The 19739-nt window shown below is 50.7% G+C and overlaps 2 protein-coding genes across 2 annotated transcripts in view; both read right to left on the bottom strand.

Moving 5' to 3' along the window:
* ero1a (endoplasmic reticulum oxidoreductase 1 alpha) overlaps nt 1-19739 on the bottom strand; it is a 99446-nt gene that overhangs the window by 20905 nt on the left and 58802 nt on the right. The gene's annotated exons all lie outside the window — the stretch shown is intronic.
* nid2a (nidogen 2a (osteonidogen)) overlaps nt 1-19739 on the bottom strand; it is a 30375-nt gene that overhangs the window by 8942 nt on the left and 1694 nt on the right. Inside the window, exons 3-15 of the mRNA XM_067260946.1 lie at nt 15793-16034; nt 14947-15533; nt 13718-13867; nt 11980-12225; nt 10756-10956; nt 9603-9830; nt 5136-5282; nt 3030-3158; nt 2250-2375; nt 1877-2134; nt 969-1196; nt 555-782; nt 109-336 (exon numbers count right to left, since the gene is read on the bottom strand). Coding sequence (XP_067117047.1) covers nt 109-336; nt 555-782; nt 969-1196; nt 1877-2134; nt 2250-2375; nt 3030-3158; nt 5136-5282; nt 9603-9830; nt 10756-10956; nt 11980-12225; nt 13718-13867; nt 14947-15533; nt 15793-16034 — 2998 coding nt within the window. The remainder of the gene's footprint in view (nt 1-108; nt 337-554; nt 783-968; nt 1197-1876; nt 2135-2249; nt 2376-3029; nt 3159-5135; nt 5283-9602; nt 9831-10755; nt 10957-11979; nt 12226-13717; nt 13868-14946; nt 15534-15792; nt 16035-19739) is intronic.

The raw sequence follows: 19739 nt of genomic DNA, 5'->3' as shown, positions 1-19739 counted from the left end.
AATAGACAATTGTTTGTGTCGTGTTGTGAGTGAAAACATTTAGAAACTTTTTAGCAATTTTTTTTTTTACCTTTCAAAACATTTTTTCTAAAATATTTTAAATATTACCTTCTTCGTTGCAGTTGGGTTGAGGGCTTCCAGGTGGGGTCCTGGTGCCTGCTCTCTCCTGCCCCCTATTGTCCACACACCAGCAGTGTCCAGTGGAGCCGTGGCACTGCAGGGTTCTGTACTGACCCTGCTCATCACACTCAGGGACAAAAGCCCCCACGATGGGGTAGCCCTCAGGACTGCGCTGGGGACCATCTCTGAGCCTCTCACAGTGGGTCTTGGGGCGTTCTGGAGGAAAGGTGACAGTAACATACAATGTTTTCAGTACTATGGGGTAATTAAAGTTAATATAAAAGTCACGAAAAAAATACAAACTTTTATGTATCGTGTTTTGAGTGAAAAAGGTTTCCCCAAAAACGTTTCCAAACTTTTTCAGAATTTCTTTTTTTTTTTTTTTACATTTGTTTCCCAATTTTGTTTTCTGACTGAATACAAAAAAATCTTACCTGCTTCGTTGCAGTTGGGTTGAGGGCTTCCAGGTGGGGTCCTGGTGCCTGCTCTCTCCTGCCCCCTATTGTCCACACACCAGCAGTGTCCAGTGGAGCCGTGGCACTGCAGGGTTCTGTACTGACCCTGCTCATCACAGTCAGGGACAAAAGCCCCCACGATGGGGTAGCCCTCAGGACTGCGCTGGGGACCATCTCTGAGCCTCTCACAGTGGGTCTTGGGGCGTTCTGGAGAACAGAGTGACAGTAACATTATTTTTTCTGTACTATGGGGTAATTCAACAAGTTAATATAAAAGTTTCAAAACAAATAGACACTTTTTTGTGTCGTGTTGTGAGTGAAAACATTTAGAAACATTTTAGCCTTTTTTTTTTACCTTTCATTTTTTTTTTTTAACAATATTTTAAATCTTACCTTCTTCGTTGCAGTTGGGTTGAGGGCTTCCAGGTGGGGTCCTGGTGCCTGCTCTCTCCTGGCCCCTATTGTCCACACACCAGCAGTGTCCAGTGGAGCCGTGGCACTGCAGGGTTCTGTACTGACCCTGCTCATCACACTCAGGGACAAAAGCCCCCACGATGGGGTAGCCCTCAGGACTGCGCTGGGGACCATCTCTGAGTTGCTCACAGTGGGTTGCAGGCCTCTCTGGTAGTCATGTAAGAGTTAATAACACACACACAATATAATCATCATCATCATAATCATCTCTGCTGTCAGACATTCCAGGGGTATGAGTCCTGATGTGGTTAAATACAACCACATGCTAACAAGGTAGATATAAATGGTTGTTTGACTCCACAGTTCACAAGTCAAGGATTACTTAAGAGCTAACACCTGACCTAAAAACACGACTCACATTATTACAGCTTTGGTCAGATGTCACAGCCAATTGTCATCTGGGACCTTGTGAACGTATTGTACAGTGCCTCTAATACAAACTAAAACAAGTGTAGGAATGAGGAAGGCAGGAGAGATGAAAAAGGGATGGGTGGTTTAACCCCGAGGAGACATTGACAACACCTCCTGACCCTTGAAAACTTGTTTTTAAGTAAAATAGTTGAGTTTGAACTCTCTATCTTTCTATCTCTCTAGGTCTGTGTCTCTGCCTGACCAATGCCGGTCTGCTGAGCATTCTCATTTGCATTCCTCTACTCAAACACCAGTCATCTTCTCTTCATTTTCCCAGCGTCCGTGTGAGACCGTCTCTAGTTTGGTTAAATCCAGGATGGCATCTGGCACCACTGCGTTCTTCTAACTGAGCCAATTACCACTTCTCTCAGACAGATAAGCACTTCCAGACCATACAGATAATGTAAATATCGTACCCTGTTCATCACAGTTAGTTGGAGGAGTTCCAGGTGGGGTCCTGGTGCCTGCTCTCTCCTGCCCCCGATTGTCCACACACCAGCAGTGTCCAGTGGAGCCGTGGCACTGCAGGGGTCTGTACTGACCCTGCTCATCACACTGGGGGACAAAGGCCCCCAGTGGAGGTCCTGGCCCCGGTCTGGACCCTCGGGGCTCCAGCCCTGCTTGGAGGCTGTCTCTGTGGTGCTCACACTGGGTCTTAGGGCGCTCCGATTGCCCTGAAAAGAATCACACGGACATTCTTAGAATGGAGACCTCACGTTCTATTCTAATATTCTAATTTAAATGGTCATGTCCATAGGGGTGGGGGTGGGGGGGGGGTGTCAGTCGCACCATCCTGCGGGACACACTGGAAGCCGTTTCCTTGGTAACCGTGCTGGCAGCGGCACTGTACAGAGCCCAGGGTGTTGGTGCAGGAAGCGTGAGGGTCGCAGGGCTGGGAGCGACACTCGTCCACGTCTGGGAACAACAACAAAAATGTCAACATCATCAACATCTACAATGTCAACTGTCTACGACTTCAGAGAGACCAGCCGGGAGGGCGCGGGGTGGGATTCGAACCTGCTCACTAAGCGTTTAAGATGTTCGTTTGCTTCCATTTATGAATGTAACATTTGTGGCTAATTCGATGAAGTATGACAGCAATGCTTTGTGGGGGGGCGGAGGATTTGCTGTGAAGAGAAAGAGAGAGAGACACACAGAGAGAGAGAGAGGGAGAGGAAGAGAGGGAGAGGAAGATAGAGAGAGACACGTAGTGTTCGGGGCAGGGTCTGTTCTGGGTTTGAAGGGATTCTAGTGGGACATGAGAAGAGTTAACCATCCCCTGAACATAGTGATCTTTGGCTGTGCGTGTGTGTGTCTCCTACGCAAATTCTCCCAACATTGAGTTATTGTTCCTCCTCTTCCTTTCCTCCCTGGGGTTTCCACAATATCCAGTTCCCTCTTAGTTATGTACAGATATCGATTATTTTGTGTAAATATTTATTGTGTTAGAATGGGAAGGATTAGTTGTTAAGTAATGGGAGTTATACACAGTATATATTAGATATGTTATACATGTCGTTAAAAAACAGGTCTGATGTGCCTTCCTATACACCATGCCGTTGAACTGACCCAAACAGGTACGTCCGTCGAAACCGAATTCATAACCAGTCTGACACTGGCAGCGATGACTGCCTGGCAGGTTCACACACTGGCCATGGGCACCACATGAACTCAGGCCTTCCACACACTCGTCCACATCTAGAAGGAGAGAAAGAGACAAAGAGAGAGCACGAGGGAGTGAGAGAGAGAGAGAGAGAGAGAGAGAGTGAGAGTGAGAGTGAGAGTGAGAGTGAGAGTGAGAGTGAGAGTGAGAGTGAGAGTGAGAGTGAGAGTGAGAGTGAGAGTGAGAGTGAGAGTGAGAGAGAGAGAGAGAGAGAGAGAGAGAGAGAGAGAGAGAGAGAGAGAGAGAGAGAGAGAGAGAGAGAGAGAGAGAGAGAGAGAGAAAGAAAGAGAAACGTGAGAGAATGCAGGAAACAGAGAGACCAGACCTCGTTTGTAAATTTAAAAAACACAACATACATACAGGTTGTTTATACATACACAGACCTCCACTCTATAGGAGAGCAGAGATGCCACCTCTGAAAACCAGCCCCGCCCCCAGCCCCACCCCCAGCCCCACCCCCAGCCCCAAGCCTGGTCTGATGCCTGGTCTGATGCCTGGGGCTGGGAGATATTAACCATGCCCTGCAATCAGCCTGGTTGTGATGACAGTGGGTGGCTGGCGGGGGAGGGCTTCTCCCCAGGCAGGTCGTCGTGGGAACAGGCCCGAAGCCTGGGCTCACACCGGTCTTAGCAGTGGGGGAGAGGGTTTTAATCAGAGGGTAATGACAGAGGGGAACGTCCCTGCTCCCTGACCCCCTGCTACCTGCCCTGCAGGGGGGAAAGTAGGGAGGGATTCCGGCAGGTGATGAAATTACACTCCTCCAGACCCCACCCGCACAAGATGCCCTAAAGCCCACCAGGAAATCATCTCCAGATTCCTGAAGCGGAGACGTGGAGGAAGGGTGAAGGTGAGAGTGTGTGTGTGTGTGTCTGTGCGTGTGTGTGTATGTGTATGTATATGAGTCAATGTATGGGGTGTGTGTGTGTGAGAGATATGTCAGGGAGGTGCTAAAGGAAGTGCTCTCAGAATGCCACCCCCCTCCCCCCACCCCCTATCTCTATCTCTATTTCCAACAGCTGTGTACCCTTTATAGTGGCAGAGGGTCCTTCCTGCCAAAACACAGCAGTGTCGCTTGTTAATCCACAAACATACCGCTCTTTTTACTCTTCTCCTTGCACCTTCACACCCACACCCTGCCCTTCCTGCCTCCCCCGCCTCTCCCCCCTCCCATCTTCAGAGTTCTCTTATGGGAAGTGGCCATGGGTTGCCTCTGTTCGACGACACAAACCTGAAACGTTGGTCAATTTCCCTGGTCCTGAACTCTCACAGCACCAGTAGAGGGTGGTGGAAGTTTGGCAGAAAAAGTCAAAAAACTGAAATAAACCTATGGATGGATGTAGCCAGCTAGCAGCGTCAGGAATTCAAGAGTCTCTCTAACTTCCTGGTTCTGTGATTTCAGCTAAACTGAACTCCTCGACTTCCTAGTGTTCTATCCTGTTCTCTCCCTCTCCCCCTCCATCCCCCTGCCCCCTCGCCTTCCCTCCTCTAGCCGGACGGATGTTGATGGAAGGCAGCTGCAGCCTTGAACCGAGGGGCCATTAGCTGGAGCCGATCACAGAGGAGCATCCTAAAGAAACCAGGAGTATAACCACACAGACAGGGGCCTGGAGCCGCGGCGCAGCACTGGAGTCATCACTCACACACAGAGAAAGATAGTGAGAGAGAGAGAGAGAGACAGAGACAGACAGAGAGAGAGAGAGAGAGAGAGAGAGAGAGAGAGAGAGAGAGAGAGAGAGAGAGAGAGAGAGAGAGAGAGAGAGAGAGAGAGAGAGAGAGAGAGACAGAGACAGAGAGATAGAGACAGAGAGATAGAGACAGAGAGAGACAGAGAGAGAGACAGAGAAAGACACACAGAGAGAGAGGGCAGAGCGAGGGAACTGGAGGAAGGGGAACGCGAGCAGAGTCTGTACTCCGTTACGTGTGGCCCTGTTTCGTTTTTAACCGCCCAGCCCAGGAAGCCCATCTCCCGACCCCCGATCCCCGTCCCCCGTCCCTCATCCCCCGTCCCCTACCGTAACAGTTGCGTCCGTCTCCTGTGTAGCCCGTGGCACACTGGCACTGGTACTGCGGGCCCTCTCCTGGCAGGCACTGCGCCGTGGTGTCGCAGTCGTGAGTTCCCGAGTAGCACGGGTTCACCTGGCCCGGCTCTGGAAGATCCACTGAGAGGAGACAGAGAAGAGTGGGGGATCGATAAACACGTTACGTTTCACATAGATAAACACCTTACGTTTCAACTTCTATAAAAAAATAAAAAATAAATCATAAGTATGCAGAGGTGTTGCATAACAACATCTCTGACGTTGATAACAAACCAAACCGTTTAAAAATCGGTTGAACATTGAGCAAGTTATGGTCATTTACAAAGTACATGTACCACCAACACAATGTTATGGGTGAGCGAGTTGACTGTAGCAAGATGGCCGCCATGTGCGGACGTTCGACTCCGTTGTCCAGCAACGCGGACGAGACATCTAGCCTTTATATATATCTATGGGGTACCCAGTCCAGACAGGATGTGAGGGATTTTTTACGACTTCCTGTTAGAGGACAATATGTTATTCCGCACAGCATTGCACATGGCAGAGCAGACTATGGAATAAAATAATGAGAAGGGAGGATGTTAGTCACTGCATGAGTGCAGGGTTTCCTCATAATCCTGTCTGAGTCATAAAGGAGGTCTACATGCTGTCTAGAAGGATGGGCCATGCAGTCAGGGTCCGATCAGACTTGCGAAAAACCTTTTTTTTGCGTCTGGAAAGGAGTCAGAATTGTCAATTGCCAGCATCTATTCTCCAATTTCCTAAATAATCTTTCCTTGAATGTGCTAGCATGAGCACAATGTGATTTTGGCCTCAAAGTTACAGATTGAAATGTGAACGAGACATTATGCCAAATCCATTGGCTCCATGAAAGTATCTGAAAAGACTTGCGAACGACTTGTCAGTGTTTTGATCCAGGTCTGAGGTAGATGCAGAGATCACAGCGTCTTGGAACCATGACAACAGGGCTGCGTTGTGTTACAGTACGGACAGCGAGCGCGGAGGGGATGTGAGCACAGCTGGTTCTCTCTGGACGCCCCGGCAGTCGGCCTTAAGTGGCATATCGCTGGCTGACCTTGGAGGTCAGACCACTTGACCTGGCTTGCACAACTAGCTTTAAATGGCCGTTAAACATGACAAAGAGATCCCGGGCCCCTGCTTTATGAGAGAGGGGACCCCTCTCTGGGAAACAGCGACTGGGGTGAGGAGCGCTCAGATCTTATTAAGGAGAGAAGCCCTCGCTTGTCCGATTACAGATCTCTGACCGGGACCCTGCTGAATAGAACACTGTGTTTGGGAATGACATAGGCATGCTCGCACCCCCGTCTCTATTCTCTTCTCTCTTTCTCTTTCATTCTCACTCTAGTCTGTAGTCTCCCGCCCGCCCTCATCCCAGGCTCTCCTGCTTCCCCACACATTAAGAACAGCTTGATTTCCTCCCCTCCGGTGGTGGCACCAATTTGGCCCATTATCAAAGACAGGCAGGAAGACTGGTGTTTGAAGTGTTTGCAAGAGAAACAGTTAGGGGAGAAGAGAGAGAGAGAGAGACAGTCCCCTTTAAAGTGACTCCACAGGGGGACAGAGAGAGAGAGGGGGAGAGAGATGAAGAGGGGGGGAAAGCATGGTTAGGCGAGGGAGGCGAAGGGTTGCGTGGTGGAGGTGGGGTGGTGTAGTTTATGTTTAACGGGGGGATAATTAAAGGGACTGGCGGACAGAGCACAGCAGAGTGGAGAGGTGGAGCTCCTGGGAACTCTGAGGTTTGGAGTTTGTTAAGCAAACCAGGTGGGAGACTGCTGTCAGGACTACAGGCTGGAGGCATCCTGCTGATGAGCCCAGCTGTGTGTGTGTGTCTGTGTGTGTGTGTGTGTGAAAGAAAGAGAGAGACAGAGAGAGAAACAGAGAGAGAGAGAGAGAGAGAGAGAGAGAGAGAGAGAGAGAGAGAGAGAAAAAGAGAGAGAAAAAGAGAGAGAAAAAGAGAGAGAAAAAGAGAGAGAAAAAGAGAGAAAAGAGAGAGAAAAAGAGAGAAAAGAGAGAGAAAAAGAGAGAAATCGAATCCAACCGAAAGCAGGAAAGATCTGCTAACTAAAAGATGCACAGTATGTTCCCAGCAGAAAATCCATTCTACAATTTCCATGAAGTAATTTCTCCTCCAATTTGGCAGCGATTTTGGACTCAAAACCTTTAAAGCTCAACACTGGTATTTATCACATGTAGCTAGATCGTTGCATGAGCGTGATATTTACCCAAATTCAGCACTGCTAAAAAGATCCAAATGGAGATATTTCTTGTTTGCCAAATGCCTCCTGTCTAAACACATCAACATGACATAACAGGACAGCAGAACTCCCAGTAGATCATAAGTTCACAACCTAATTACATACGAACAAGAAGACCATTGGTCCGTTCAGCGAGGATCGGAGCAGAAGTACCCCACCAGTCATCATGACTCAACATAGTCATGACTGGGCCCTATTCACAGACACACAGACAGACCAGCTGGGGTCCTTAGTCCCAGATGTTTTCCAGCTAACCTCCAGTCCCTGGACCCAGGCCTTGCTCCCTGGCCTGTGCATCCATGACCGGAGCTCCATCCTGGGGCACAGGGTACAGAGAAGCCGCCTCTGGGTATCGCCTGGTTCCCATGACATCACTCCGCAGCTATTCCTCCTAGCCCGACTACTACACCCCCCCTTGTGTAAATCTGTCATTGGGGGGGATATTATTTTCCAGAAACCAGCAGCAACCCCCCCTCCCCTACCCCCCCCCCTCCCTCCCCCTCTCTCTCTCTCCCACTGACATCTCCTCAACATGACAGCCCTATCACTCTACAGCTGGAAGACCTTTCCAGGCCTGAAGTTCCTCTAAACACTGCTAAAGTGGTGCGTATTAGTGTGCGTTTATATATATATGAGTGTGTGTGTGTGTGTGGTTTTACTGGACGTTTTGCCTTGTCAAACATGTCATTGTGAACTTCTTAAGCTATTTGTTGACATATTGATGACACAGACGGGCACTAGTTGAAAGCAGAGGAGCCAAGCAGCGTGACCTGATCCCTGGGAGCTCAGAGAGACACTCCACCTCTCTGCTCAGACACGGACCGCATCACATTACATTACATTTAGTCATTTAGCAGACGCTCTTATCCAGAGCGACTTACAGTAAGTACAGGGACATTCCCCCCGAGGCAAGTAGGGTGAAGTGCCTTGCCCAAGGACACAACGTCAGTTGGCATGACCGGGAATCGAACTGGCAACCTTCGGATTAGTAGCCCGATTCCCTCACCGCTCAGCCACCTGACTCTCAGCATCAGGACTCAGGTGCCGATGAAAGTAGGATATGACCAAACAGAGCGGGGGTAGTGATGTCTGTGTGTGTGTGTCTATGTGCGATAGACAGCGTGCGTGTGTGTGTGTCTGTGTGCGATAGACAGCGTGTGTGTGTGTCTGTGTGCGATAGACAGCGTGCGTGTGGTACTCAGTCCATTTCAGAGATTCAATTTAATAGAACAGACAGACAGGGAATCAGGGCACACACACACACACACACATTACCTGTCTACGGAGCGAGCGTCTTGATTTATCAGTCATCGGGGAGCGCTCTTGGCTGATTTGTTCTGTGCATTCTGGTTTGTATTAAAATAGCATGTCCATACACACTGTGTTTGCTCGGTCATGAGGAGTATATAGTCATCCTGCTGGATGGGTGTGTGCACAGCACTCTTAGATCCCACTAGCTGGAAACAGGTGGCTTTGGAAGGGACTACCATCTGATACGAAGAGAAAAGAGTAAGGGAATAAGAAGAGAAGAGAGAGAGAGAGAGAGAGAGAGTGAGAGAAGAGAGAGAGAGAGTGTGAGAGAAGAGAGAGAGAGTGAAGAGAAGAAGAAGAGAAAGAGGTGAGGAGAGAGAGAAGAGAGAGAGAGAGAGAGAGAGAGAGAGAGTGTGAGAGAAGAGAGAGAGTGAAGAGAAGAAGAGAAAGAGGTGAGGAGAGAGAGAAGAGAGAGAGAGAAGAGAGAGAAAAGAGAGAGAGAGAGATAGAGAGAGAGAGAGAGAGAGAGAGAGCTGTGGAACCCTGGCTAGAGGAGAGATCCAGAGAAGGATTAGAGTGTTTCATCTTTCAGCGTGCAAATAAAGTAGCTATCTCAACTATGAAGGGGGGAGAGAGAGAGAAAGAGAGAGGGAGGGGAGGAAGGGAGACAGAGGGGGCTAGGGAGACAGAGTAAAAGACTTAAGGAGGTAGGGGGACTGCTAGATTGCTGTGGGGTTGAAGCACTGAGAACCATATGTACTACACACATATGGTCGACCACAGACTGGAGTTAGAGGAACATGTGAGGACCACAACACATGTTCAACATCAATCAAAAACACGAAATGTACATCCCACACACACACAACCAACCACACACACACACAACCACACACACACACACACAGCGTACCTCCAACGGGCCCAATCTTGTCGGTGATGGCGTAGCGGAGAATGCGCTCCTCCTTGACGTACATGACGAAGATGCGCTCCATGGTAAGCTGCTGGGTCTCTGGGCCGGAGGGCGGCCCGTGGCGACAGTCCCGGTACGTGATGTTCTGCCGCAGATGGAAGGACAGCGACTCGGAGCCCCGCTCGGCCGACACCACCGTGAACTCACGGACGGATGTGGAGGTCACGACTGAGGGGGGAGACAGGAAGTCATGATTCAGACAATATCCTTCTGTTCACCTAAATCTTGTAGAGAGTCAGATGGCTGAGTGGTTAAGGAATCGGGCTAGTAATCAGAAGGTTGCTAGTTCGATTCCCGGCTATGCCAACCGAATGACGTTGTGTCCTTGGGCAAGGCACTTCACCCTACCTGCCTCGGGGGGAATGTCCCTGTACTTACTGTAAGTCGCTCTGGATAAGAGCGTCTGCTAAATGACTAAATGTAAATGTAAATCTTCGCGTGGATTAATACTCGCTTTAAAAGCTGGCACACGGGCATCTTTTCCTCAGAGGAAAGCAAACTGCAGATGGAGCTTTATAAATCGGTTGTGAAACTAACCGGGGTGATTCCCTTCATGTTGTTGTGTCTCTCCTCAGTAGACTACAAAACCACAGACACAGTACCGTGACCGTCCCACCATAACTCACCGTACCCCAGAAGCTTCCCTCTCATGACCCAGGCGACCCAGACCTCTAATCAGGCCGAGATGAGTGGTCATGCTAATTGAACACTTCCTCATTGTACTATGTGCCTTAACATGAGAAAGAAAAAAGAAAAAAACGGTTTCGGATGACATCAAAAATCAGTCTCCCCACTTCCTCAGCGGAAGGGGAGCCAGAGTCTTTTAATAGCCTGACTAGTTCCTTGATCCTTATCATCCAGTAGTGATAGATGAACGTGACACCAGGGTTTGGCAGAGAAAGACTTCTTACTCCTTAATAGTACCGAACTACCGTTACTTCTGAGTTCTCTAAGTACTTCAATGCACTGTTAGCATCCTTAGAAATGAGATGTACATCTAGTGTGCATGGTTTCATTAGTGGTGCAGATGACAACAAATAAGTTATGGTGTTAGAGTTAGAGTAAGGCAGTGTGTGTTCTGCGTGCGTTCTACCTGAGGGGTAGTACTGGAACGTCTCTTTGAATGGGTCCATCTGGACCGTGGCTCCGGGAGGGATGAAGGGTACGTCGCCGTGGAGATGGGTGTCCACCTTCAGGTAGTTCTGCTCGTCCAGTCCTCTGGCCGTCTGGACGATATTGAGGCGCTGGTTGCCGGGGTGAAAGGTCACCTCCGCGTGGCGGGTGAACTCGGCACCTGAGGAGACCACAGTGTGTGATGTCATCGCTCGCGTCGATCGTTGAATACATATCGTTGTACTGAAGCAGGCATATGCCTTCGTAATTTCTCTGTCCAAATACTAGCAGCTGGTCCATGCCTTGCCCACCTTCCATGAGAGAACAATATACCAGACATGTTATGTCCTTGAGAAACTGGAACACATGTGTGACGGTTATTAAATTGAGTGGTAACACTTAAGGAAAGGTCTGTGCCGTGTTTAATGTGACGTCTCACACAAGCCACCTCTGCTAACACAACAACACAGTCTGCAAACACCTGAGTCAAATTATCATGGAGGGGTGGAGCGCTCCAGAGCCTGCTCTGCTATCCCCACCCTGGGGACAAGACAGCTGAGAGACTGTAAACTCACTCACACACACACACACTCACACACACACACTCACACACACACACTCACACACACACACACTCACACACACACTCACACACACACACACACACACACACACTCACACACACACTCACACACACACACTCACACACACACACTCACACACACACACACTCACACACACACACACTCACACACACACACACACACACACACACACACACACACACACACACTCACACACACACACACACACACTCACACACACACACTCACTCACACACACACTCACACACACACACTCACACACACACACACACACACACACACACACACACAGCTCTGATCTGAGGTGTGTCAGCATGGGGTGTCTGCAAACACCGCCATATATAAATAAATATACACACACTCACATACACACAAATTATATTTGAGGTGACATCATCCAGGGCAGATGTAAACCCACGCATGCAGACCAACACAGCACCTGATGGATGTGTGTGAGGCCTGGGTATATCAAACTGAAGAGACTGTAGGCTAACATCCGTCTCATCATGGCTGGCACATGGCCTCTTCTCCTTCTCTATCTTCAAAGCACTTTCACAACAACAAGCAAACGCGTCCTCATCAGCAGTCAGTCATCTTACCGGTGATCTTGAAGCCTGCTCTGCTGTTGGGAAGCTCCAAGGCGAACAGCCACCCGAACAGTTCTCCGATGGGCGCCACGGGCATCAGCGCCCATCCGATTGGCTCTGGCACCTCGCTGATGGCGGTATAGGCCCGGCCGTCACCCACCACTATGTAGGCGTGCATGTCGATGCTGCCAAGGTCGACCGGGGTGGACCCTACCGTCACCCTGCCACTGACCTTTCCGTTGACCCGGTGGGGAGCTCCTGGGACACGGGGGGTGAGAGGTTAAGTGTTACATACCGGACAAGTAGTCAAGACTTCTTATTTCATACATTAAGAAAAGCAGACACACAATGTGGCCCGCGGTGGCTCACCAGCGTAGGGGCGTGTGCCGTATGGGGTGAGGCAGGGGTTTGAATCCGGCTCGGGACATTTCTGCATGTCTCCCCCTCTCGCCCCCTCACTTCCTGTCAGTCTCAACTGTCTCTCTCTCTGTCTAATACCCAGGAAAGGCCCAAAATATATATCTTACAAAAAACCAGGATGTGACAAGTCGTAGCGCAGACTGAAATAGCAGACACCCGCCTGAACGAACACAGCCTACACACAAAGATTGGGACTCACTAACGAAAGAAAAGCTAAAAAACAATCTTCTTTTTAAGCCGGGCAACTATCGTTTGAAGTGGAAGAACAAACGTATGCGTGGTGGTTGCCGTGGGGATGGGAAGCAGGAAGGAAGGGTTGTTGTTATGAGGACCTGCTATGGACTGGTGAGGCAGGCCCGGAGCGTTCCTAACAGGGAACGGATGGTTTTGGTCCAGCGTGGGCTGTCTTGGCAAGACTGTTTCTAGTGACAATGCCGTTTAGCTTCTCCCTTCCACTTTACACAAAGGACCCGGGAAAAAAAACACCCCTTCAAAGCCTCCTACTGAACGCAGATGCTTCACTTCAGTCAACGACTGAAGCGGTTACAAAACACCGCTTTTAACTTGAGTGTGTTTCGACAATTATGCCTTCAAACCGAATGCTCACAAAAGGTTTGACATGTAGACTAAAAAACACAAAAACAAATGTTGAAAGAAAAGGTATGTAGCGTGACATCACCGTCTCTGAACGTCACCTGACTCAGAACTCCAGGGCGTCTAGCTTTGCTTTGAAATACATCGCACATAGTCCTGAGGTCCCTCCTTACCTAAAATGTTACACCCTCTCCTAGACGGTGGAGAGAGCAAGGAACAGCCTGCCTGCCACCTCTGAGTAATTAGCGCTAGTCTCAGACCCAGCCCTGGCCCCAGCCCCGGCCCCAGCCCTGGCCCCAGTCCCGGCCCCAGCCCTGGCCCCAGTCCCGGCCCCAGCCCCGGCCTCAATGAAGGGTCTGTTTGAAGAGCTAGCTGCAGCCTTACACAGCCCAAGGTGTTGACCAGGCAGGAAAGAGCTGACTGGCCTGGGAACAAGATGACGTTGTCGTGTGAGAGAGCCGAGCGGCAGGGAGGGGGCGAGACAGGGGACGGTCCAGAGGAGACCTGACCTGTTCAGAAGCCTGTGTGCGAGTTGGTGTGTGTGTGTGTGTGCGTGTGTGTGAGTTGGTGTGTGTGTGAGAGAGAGTGTGGAGCATCATTTCTCGTAGACAGCGAGGAAAGTGACTGTGTGATTCATCTTGATGTCTAAGCAATTACAAAAATAATTTCAGTGGTTGCAGAAGTGTTCGGGGAAGTACTAGCGGTGGACTCTTAGAGCCTGACGATCTTCGCTCACCGTCGGGCAGGCAGTGACGTCCGTTGCCGTAGAAACCGAAGCGACAATGGCAGCAGAAGCCGGTAGAATAGTCGGTGCAGTAGGCGCTCTGGGAACACTGCTGCTGGAAGCGAGCGCAGGTCTCCTTATTCTCTGTACTGTACTGGATCACTGCAGGGGAGAGAGAGAGATGGGGAGAGAGAGGGAGAGATGGTGGAGAGAGAGGGAGAGAGAGAGGGAGAGATGGGGGAGAGAGAGGGAGAGATGGGGGAGAGAGAGAGAGAGATGGGAGAGAGAGAGGGAGAGATGGTGGAGAGGGAGAGAGAGAGAGAGAGAGAGAGAGAGAGAGAGAGAGAGAGAGAGAGAGAGAGAAACAGAAAGAGAGGGAGAAAGAGTGAGAAGGATGGGAGGGAGAAAACAGGATGTTGAAAAGCACTCAGGGGTTGAATGTGTGGTAATAAGCAGACACCGAAGGGGGAAGACACATGGGCAGATTGAGGTGCCAATCAAACTCACACACATCAGACAACATGTCAGCTCAGCTAATCTCCCTCTGAAGGACACTGTGATGCTAAACGTTCACGATACACACAAGCCACAGGTTGGCCAGGACAACGAGGGAGTCAGATGGCTGAGCGGTGAGGGAGTCGTGCTAGTAATCAGAAGGTTGCCGGTTCGATTCCCAGGAGTGCAAAATGACGTTGTGTCCTCGGGCAAGGCACTTCACCCTACTTGCCTCGGGGGAATGTCCCTGTACTTACTGTAAGTCGCTCTGGATAAGAGCGTCTGCTAAATGACTAAATGTAAAATGTAAATGTAACAATAAGAAAAAAACAAATTATTCAGAATTGTCATGATTCTCATGCATTTGTCACGGCTATAAAGCAGCGATGGTTTTAGCCGTCCACTTCCTCCCCTGGCTGCTAAGAGCTCATCAGTGATCTGACCACGCAGAGCTTAGTGGTGAGTTTCAGACTAATGCTGTGCAGATGGATGTCCACTGCTCTAGGGAGAGTCTTGGCAGAGGCCTCTTTCCCCTGGGTCTGCAGACTGCATTTCCTCATCCGAGTGGGGAATCTCCCTCGCCTGCAGCATTTAAACCCGCCTGTTTGCTGAATGTCTGTAGCTAAGGCGCACACACACCCACACACACACACCCACACACACACACACACCCACACACACACACAGAGGAAGGCAGACTGGGAAGGCAGTTGAATAGGTATGCACATAAATAAACATGGGCACACCTCCAGTGTCGAAGTCGACGTCCTCGTCCTCTATGTTGACCACGTGGGCGTCGGGGGTCAGAGGAGGGAGGATCTCCAGCCCTCGGCTCTCTTCCCTGTTTGGGAACACAGCCATGGCCGTGTGTCCGGGCTGGGGCTGAGAGGCCTGGGGCTGGTGGGGTGCCTGGGGCTGGTGGGGTGCCTGGGCCTGGCTCGCATCCTCGGGGGCCTGGATCCTGGCTTTGGGCGGAGGGTATTCCCCGCGTCCAGATGCAGGGTGGGTGTCGCCGTGCTGCGGGTCAGAGGTCAGCGGAAGGTCACCCCCGTAGGGCTGCAGGCGGGCCTGGCTGGGGAGCTCCAGCGAGGGCCCGGGCTCCAGGAGCTCTGGGAGGGTGGAGGTCTGGAAGTGGGCGTCTTCGGTGAGGTAGTCGTGGTCATCCTCCTCGGGGTACTCCTCCTCAGGGTAGTCGGGGGTGGTGCTGGCGTGGGGTCTGGACAGAGGCGTGGCCAGGACGCCACTCACCGACGCGGGGACCACGTTCTGGAAGGACGTTCGACAGTTCCCGATGTGGAAGAGCCACATGCCGGGGACCCCCGTATTACCCACCCTGCAGAGAAGCACAGGAGACAGAAGATGGATGTCTAACTTCCCAGAAAGAAAAAAAATCTATCTACCAAGCATTACTCAGAAAAGCAAAATACACATTGTGAAGCTCAGCTAACCCTAACCCCTAATCCTAACCCCTAATCCTTAACCCCCTAACCCCTAATCCTAACCCCTAACCCCTAATCCTAACCCCTAATCCTAACCCCTAATCCTAACCCCTAATCCTAACAGTAGTGGTGTTTGGTGTGGGGGAGACGCACTGGTAAAGGTTCTTGATGCTCTGCTCGTTGCTGGTCACGCTATAGTAGGGTCCCTCGATGCGAGAGAAGATGAAGTAGGGCACCTCGCCTCGGCTGAAGCCCACCCGAGCAGGGAGCTCGATCTCCACGTTGTACGACTCCTTGGGCCGCGTGCCGAAGAACTGGAGGCCGTCCTCGGGGTAGAGGAAGAGCGCGTAGGCCTTCGTCTCGTCGTACGCCACCACCGCCTGGAACGTGTTCACCTGTAAGGGGGAGACGGACGGAGTACACTGGTCAGTGAGCAGTCCCTTTAGCCCAACCCCGTGGTCTGCGTTATATCATACGCTTTGGTGAAGCGTCAGGTACGTTTTCAGAACAGTGTTTTCTTTAGAGGACGTTTGGCAGGAGTCTCTTACCCAGTGGATAAGGCTGTAATGTTACTAAGGCCAGAGGAAGCAATCCAGTGATCCGGCTAACATTTTCGCACCGACTCCCCATGTTTACACTTCACACGGTATCCCCTCCGCCAACCCCCCTCCCCCCCTCCTTCCAACCCTAAAGTGTTGACCTGCATATAGCCCTGCTCCTTCTTCTACCCAGTGACGCGTCACTACTTTTACAGGCCTTGGTGCCTCACCAAATGTGGCCCCCTCAGAAACATCTCACCCCCATCCACTTCTTTAAGGAGTTTTTACAGGCTGTCCTCTTCCCTCCTCCCTGCTGGTTTTCACACCCCGTGTCAGGGGGAGGGACTTGCACACCAGAGAGGCCTGTGATTAGAAGTGTTTGTGAAGGGACTCCTTCTTGATGTCCTGCCTTGTGCAATTTGTTCTATTACAAGCTGTGTTGCTTTCATGCCTGTTTAATTAAAAGTGTGGGAACGCGAAACAGCCTGGGAAGACCCAGGACCCTCCTTCCAAACTGTGGGGGAGACAGACAGCCCTGCGTGGCCACACACAGACACCCGGCAACGGGACTGCTGTGGAGAGGGAACAAATGGTGATAGAGAGATGTGTCTCCCACTGTGGGGTGTTTCAGCTTTAAAGACAGACACCCCATCCCCCTCTCTCTGAGAGAGAGACAGACAGAGACAGAGACAGAGAGAAAGACAGAGAGAGAGAGAGAGGAGAAGCAGACAGGCAGACAGAACCCCAGGCCTCCTAATTCCACAGCAGCCCCCCCTCCCCCCACCGCCTCCTGCCCCCCTCCTCCCCACATAACCCCCCCCACCCACCCACCCACCACCCCCAACCATCCCCAACACCAACCCTCAAACGTCCTAATTACAAGACCACGCTGCCTCCGAGCACTTCAGAAACACCCATAAACAAGATTGTTTAAAGATGTTATTGTAAATAATTAGTCTTCCCACGTGTGACTGAGTGGATGTGGGGCTGGGTCGGCAGGCCTGGGGGCTGTGAGCAGAGCTGGGTCGGCAGGAGGCCTGGGGGCTGTGAGCAGAGCTGGGTCGGCAGGAGGCCTGGGGGCTGTGAGCAGAGCTGGGTCGGCAGGCCTGGGGGCTGTGAGCAGAGCTGGGTCGGCAGGAGGCCTGGGGGCTGTGAGCAGAGCTGGGTCGGCAGGCTTGGGAGAGGACCATGATGACACCAAAGGGCGCAGAGCCCCTGACAGGTGATAGGAGCCAGACAGGAGATTCTCTGGGCTCCACGTTTTTGGACTTCCACTGCTTATTTGCTTAAGGGGTAACACCTTCAACAGGCCCTCACCCCCACCACCAACCCCTCCCCACCCCCCGCCCAACACAACCCCAACACAGCAGCAGGGGAGGCAGACATCTGGGACTGGGGGTGGTGGTCGAGTGGGGGTGGAGGTAGGGGAAATGTGTGTGTGTGTGGTTGGGGGGGGGGGGATGTGGGGTGTAATTTGGCTGGAGTACTCTGAGCTCTGCTGCTCAAACAAGAGATAAAGCTGATTCAATCTCAAAGAGAAACAAGATGGGATCATCCAGAAGTTTTCCTCTCATGAATTACGCAGACATGCGCGTTTCCAGACGACTTAGTGGTCAAGCGGAAGTCAAGCGACCGAGAGAGGAGGGTGTGTTTCTGGAAGCCTCAGAAGACGAGGCGACCAGGCTGTTGAGTGGACTACATATGAATCCACTGTAGGGAGGTGCTGGGATCATATCAGAGACCCAACAGGGGCCACTTTTGAGAAGAAACAAGTGTGTGATAGTGTGTGTTTCATTGTGTACTCGTGAATGTGTGAGTGAAAGAAGTGTGTGTGTGTGCGTGAGAGGGGGAGACAAGCACAGGAATAGAGAGAGAAGACAAGAAATGGTGAGGGGGAGAGAGAGAGAGCAAAAAAGCAAAAGAACTGCCAAAAATGTTTGGAGTCAGACCCTCTGTTTTGTTTGTTGCCAGGTTTTCAGGCGGCGGCTACAGCTGCAAAACCACCAGTCCATTTGGTTTCTCGTTCCTCCCCTCTCTCTCTCTCTCTCTCGCACACACACACACAAAAACACACCCTTTACCAGAGAAACCAGACAGGTCTAATTTTACTGCCCGCTTTCCTGTTTTCTTACCACGATGCCAGTAAGAGCCACACAGACACAGGCTGCGATCACGACTTGAGAAAATGAACGAAACAGCCGATTAATGAGGAAACACATGACGAAATCTACACTGGAGAACACACCGGATCTATCTAGTCTCTTAGGAGTTCCGTGGCTCTCGGAGGGGAGTGTGTTTGTCGGTTGTTTAGGAAGAGGGGAGAACTCGTGTTCGGTGGTTTCGGGGAGACTGAAACAAGGGGGAACGTTCTTCTGAGGAAACCCTTGTGCAGCCGAGCAGAGGCGTCCCTAGAACTAATAAACAAGGGGAGATAATATTTTCAGTACGTCGCAGCTGTCTGTTCCCTCTCAGGGTGGAGTGGGCCCAAGCCAAAAGAAAAGCCTATTCATTCGTATACATTAGCATGAACCCAGGCGACAGAGAAAATGCTGTTCACCAGCCCTTTCCTCATTACGCTCTGAAATCAATCCATTTGGACCTGAGGGTGCCGCGCGATAACAACGATGGAGTCTTAATGTAGTGTTGGGTTCCTACACGTCTGGCTGGGACCACGCTGTGCTTTTCACAGGGGGTGAGACGATTATTTGGAATCACTGTTCTCGTCTAAAATGGAACTGGGGCCGTTACAAAAGCATTATTTATGCCGGGCAAAAATATGTTTCAATTTCACAAAAATATTTTACTTTAGAAAAACTGTCGATTTCTTTCCTGTACTGTGTTAATGACTCCTCTAGCAACATACAACCCCGCACTGTAAGTAGACATTGTGACATCATCTGGGGGGAAAAGCCAAGCATTTCAGATCTATATTAACTCTGTGATTAAGTTTAACTGCCACTTTGCATCACTATTTACACACAAGGCAAAAGAAAGGTGTTTGCGTTCTTGGCAACGCTCAAGCCTCCCCCGTCCAGCCATTAGCAAGCCAAGCCCAGCATTATGCTAATGATACTACAGCTATGGGGTCACACTGGCCTGCTATGAAGAGGCACAATCCCTGCCTTTGAGAAAGGCTGAGGTTGGGTTTCTCCCTGTGGACTGATCTGGGTGTTTACACAGGGAAACCTTACACTCCCCGGCCTATCTCTAAGGAGGGCATCAGATCAGGGGCTGGGATCTTGGCACAGTTAGAGGCAGTGATAGCATCTGATTAAGCCCAGCTGCTGATAAAGAATGACTTTCCAGGTATTCATTCCTCAAGTCGACTCCCCCCCCCCTTCTGTTCCACACTCAAAAGTGTTTTGTTTTTTTATGAAAGAAAAAGGTGCAGTGGTCTCTCAATTTTTTCCAGAGCTGTATATCCAGTGTGTGTATGCATGTGTGTGTGCGTGTGCGCATTTGTATGAGTGTACTAATCTATTAAATGTTAGAGAGAATTAGATGCCTTGTCACCCTCTGGGGAAGGGTGTGTGTGTGTGTGTGTGTGTGTGTGTGTGTGTG

The sequence above is a fragment of the Osmerus mordax genome, chromosome 22, assembly GCF_038355195.1.
Source record: "Osmerus mordax isolate fOsmMor3 chromosome 22, fOsmMor3.pri, whole genome shotgun sequence".
Classification (NCBI taxonomy): Eukaryota; Metazoa; Chordata; class Actinopteri; order Osmeriformes; family Osmeridae; genus Osmerus; species Osmerus mordax.
This window is presented reverse-complemented; position numbering and strand designations above follow the sequence as displayed.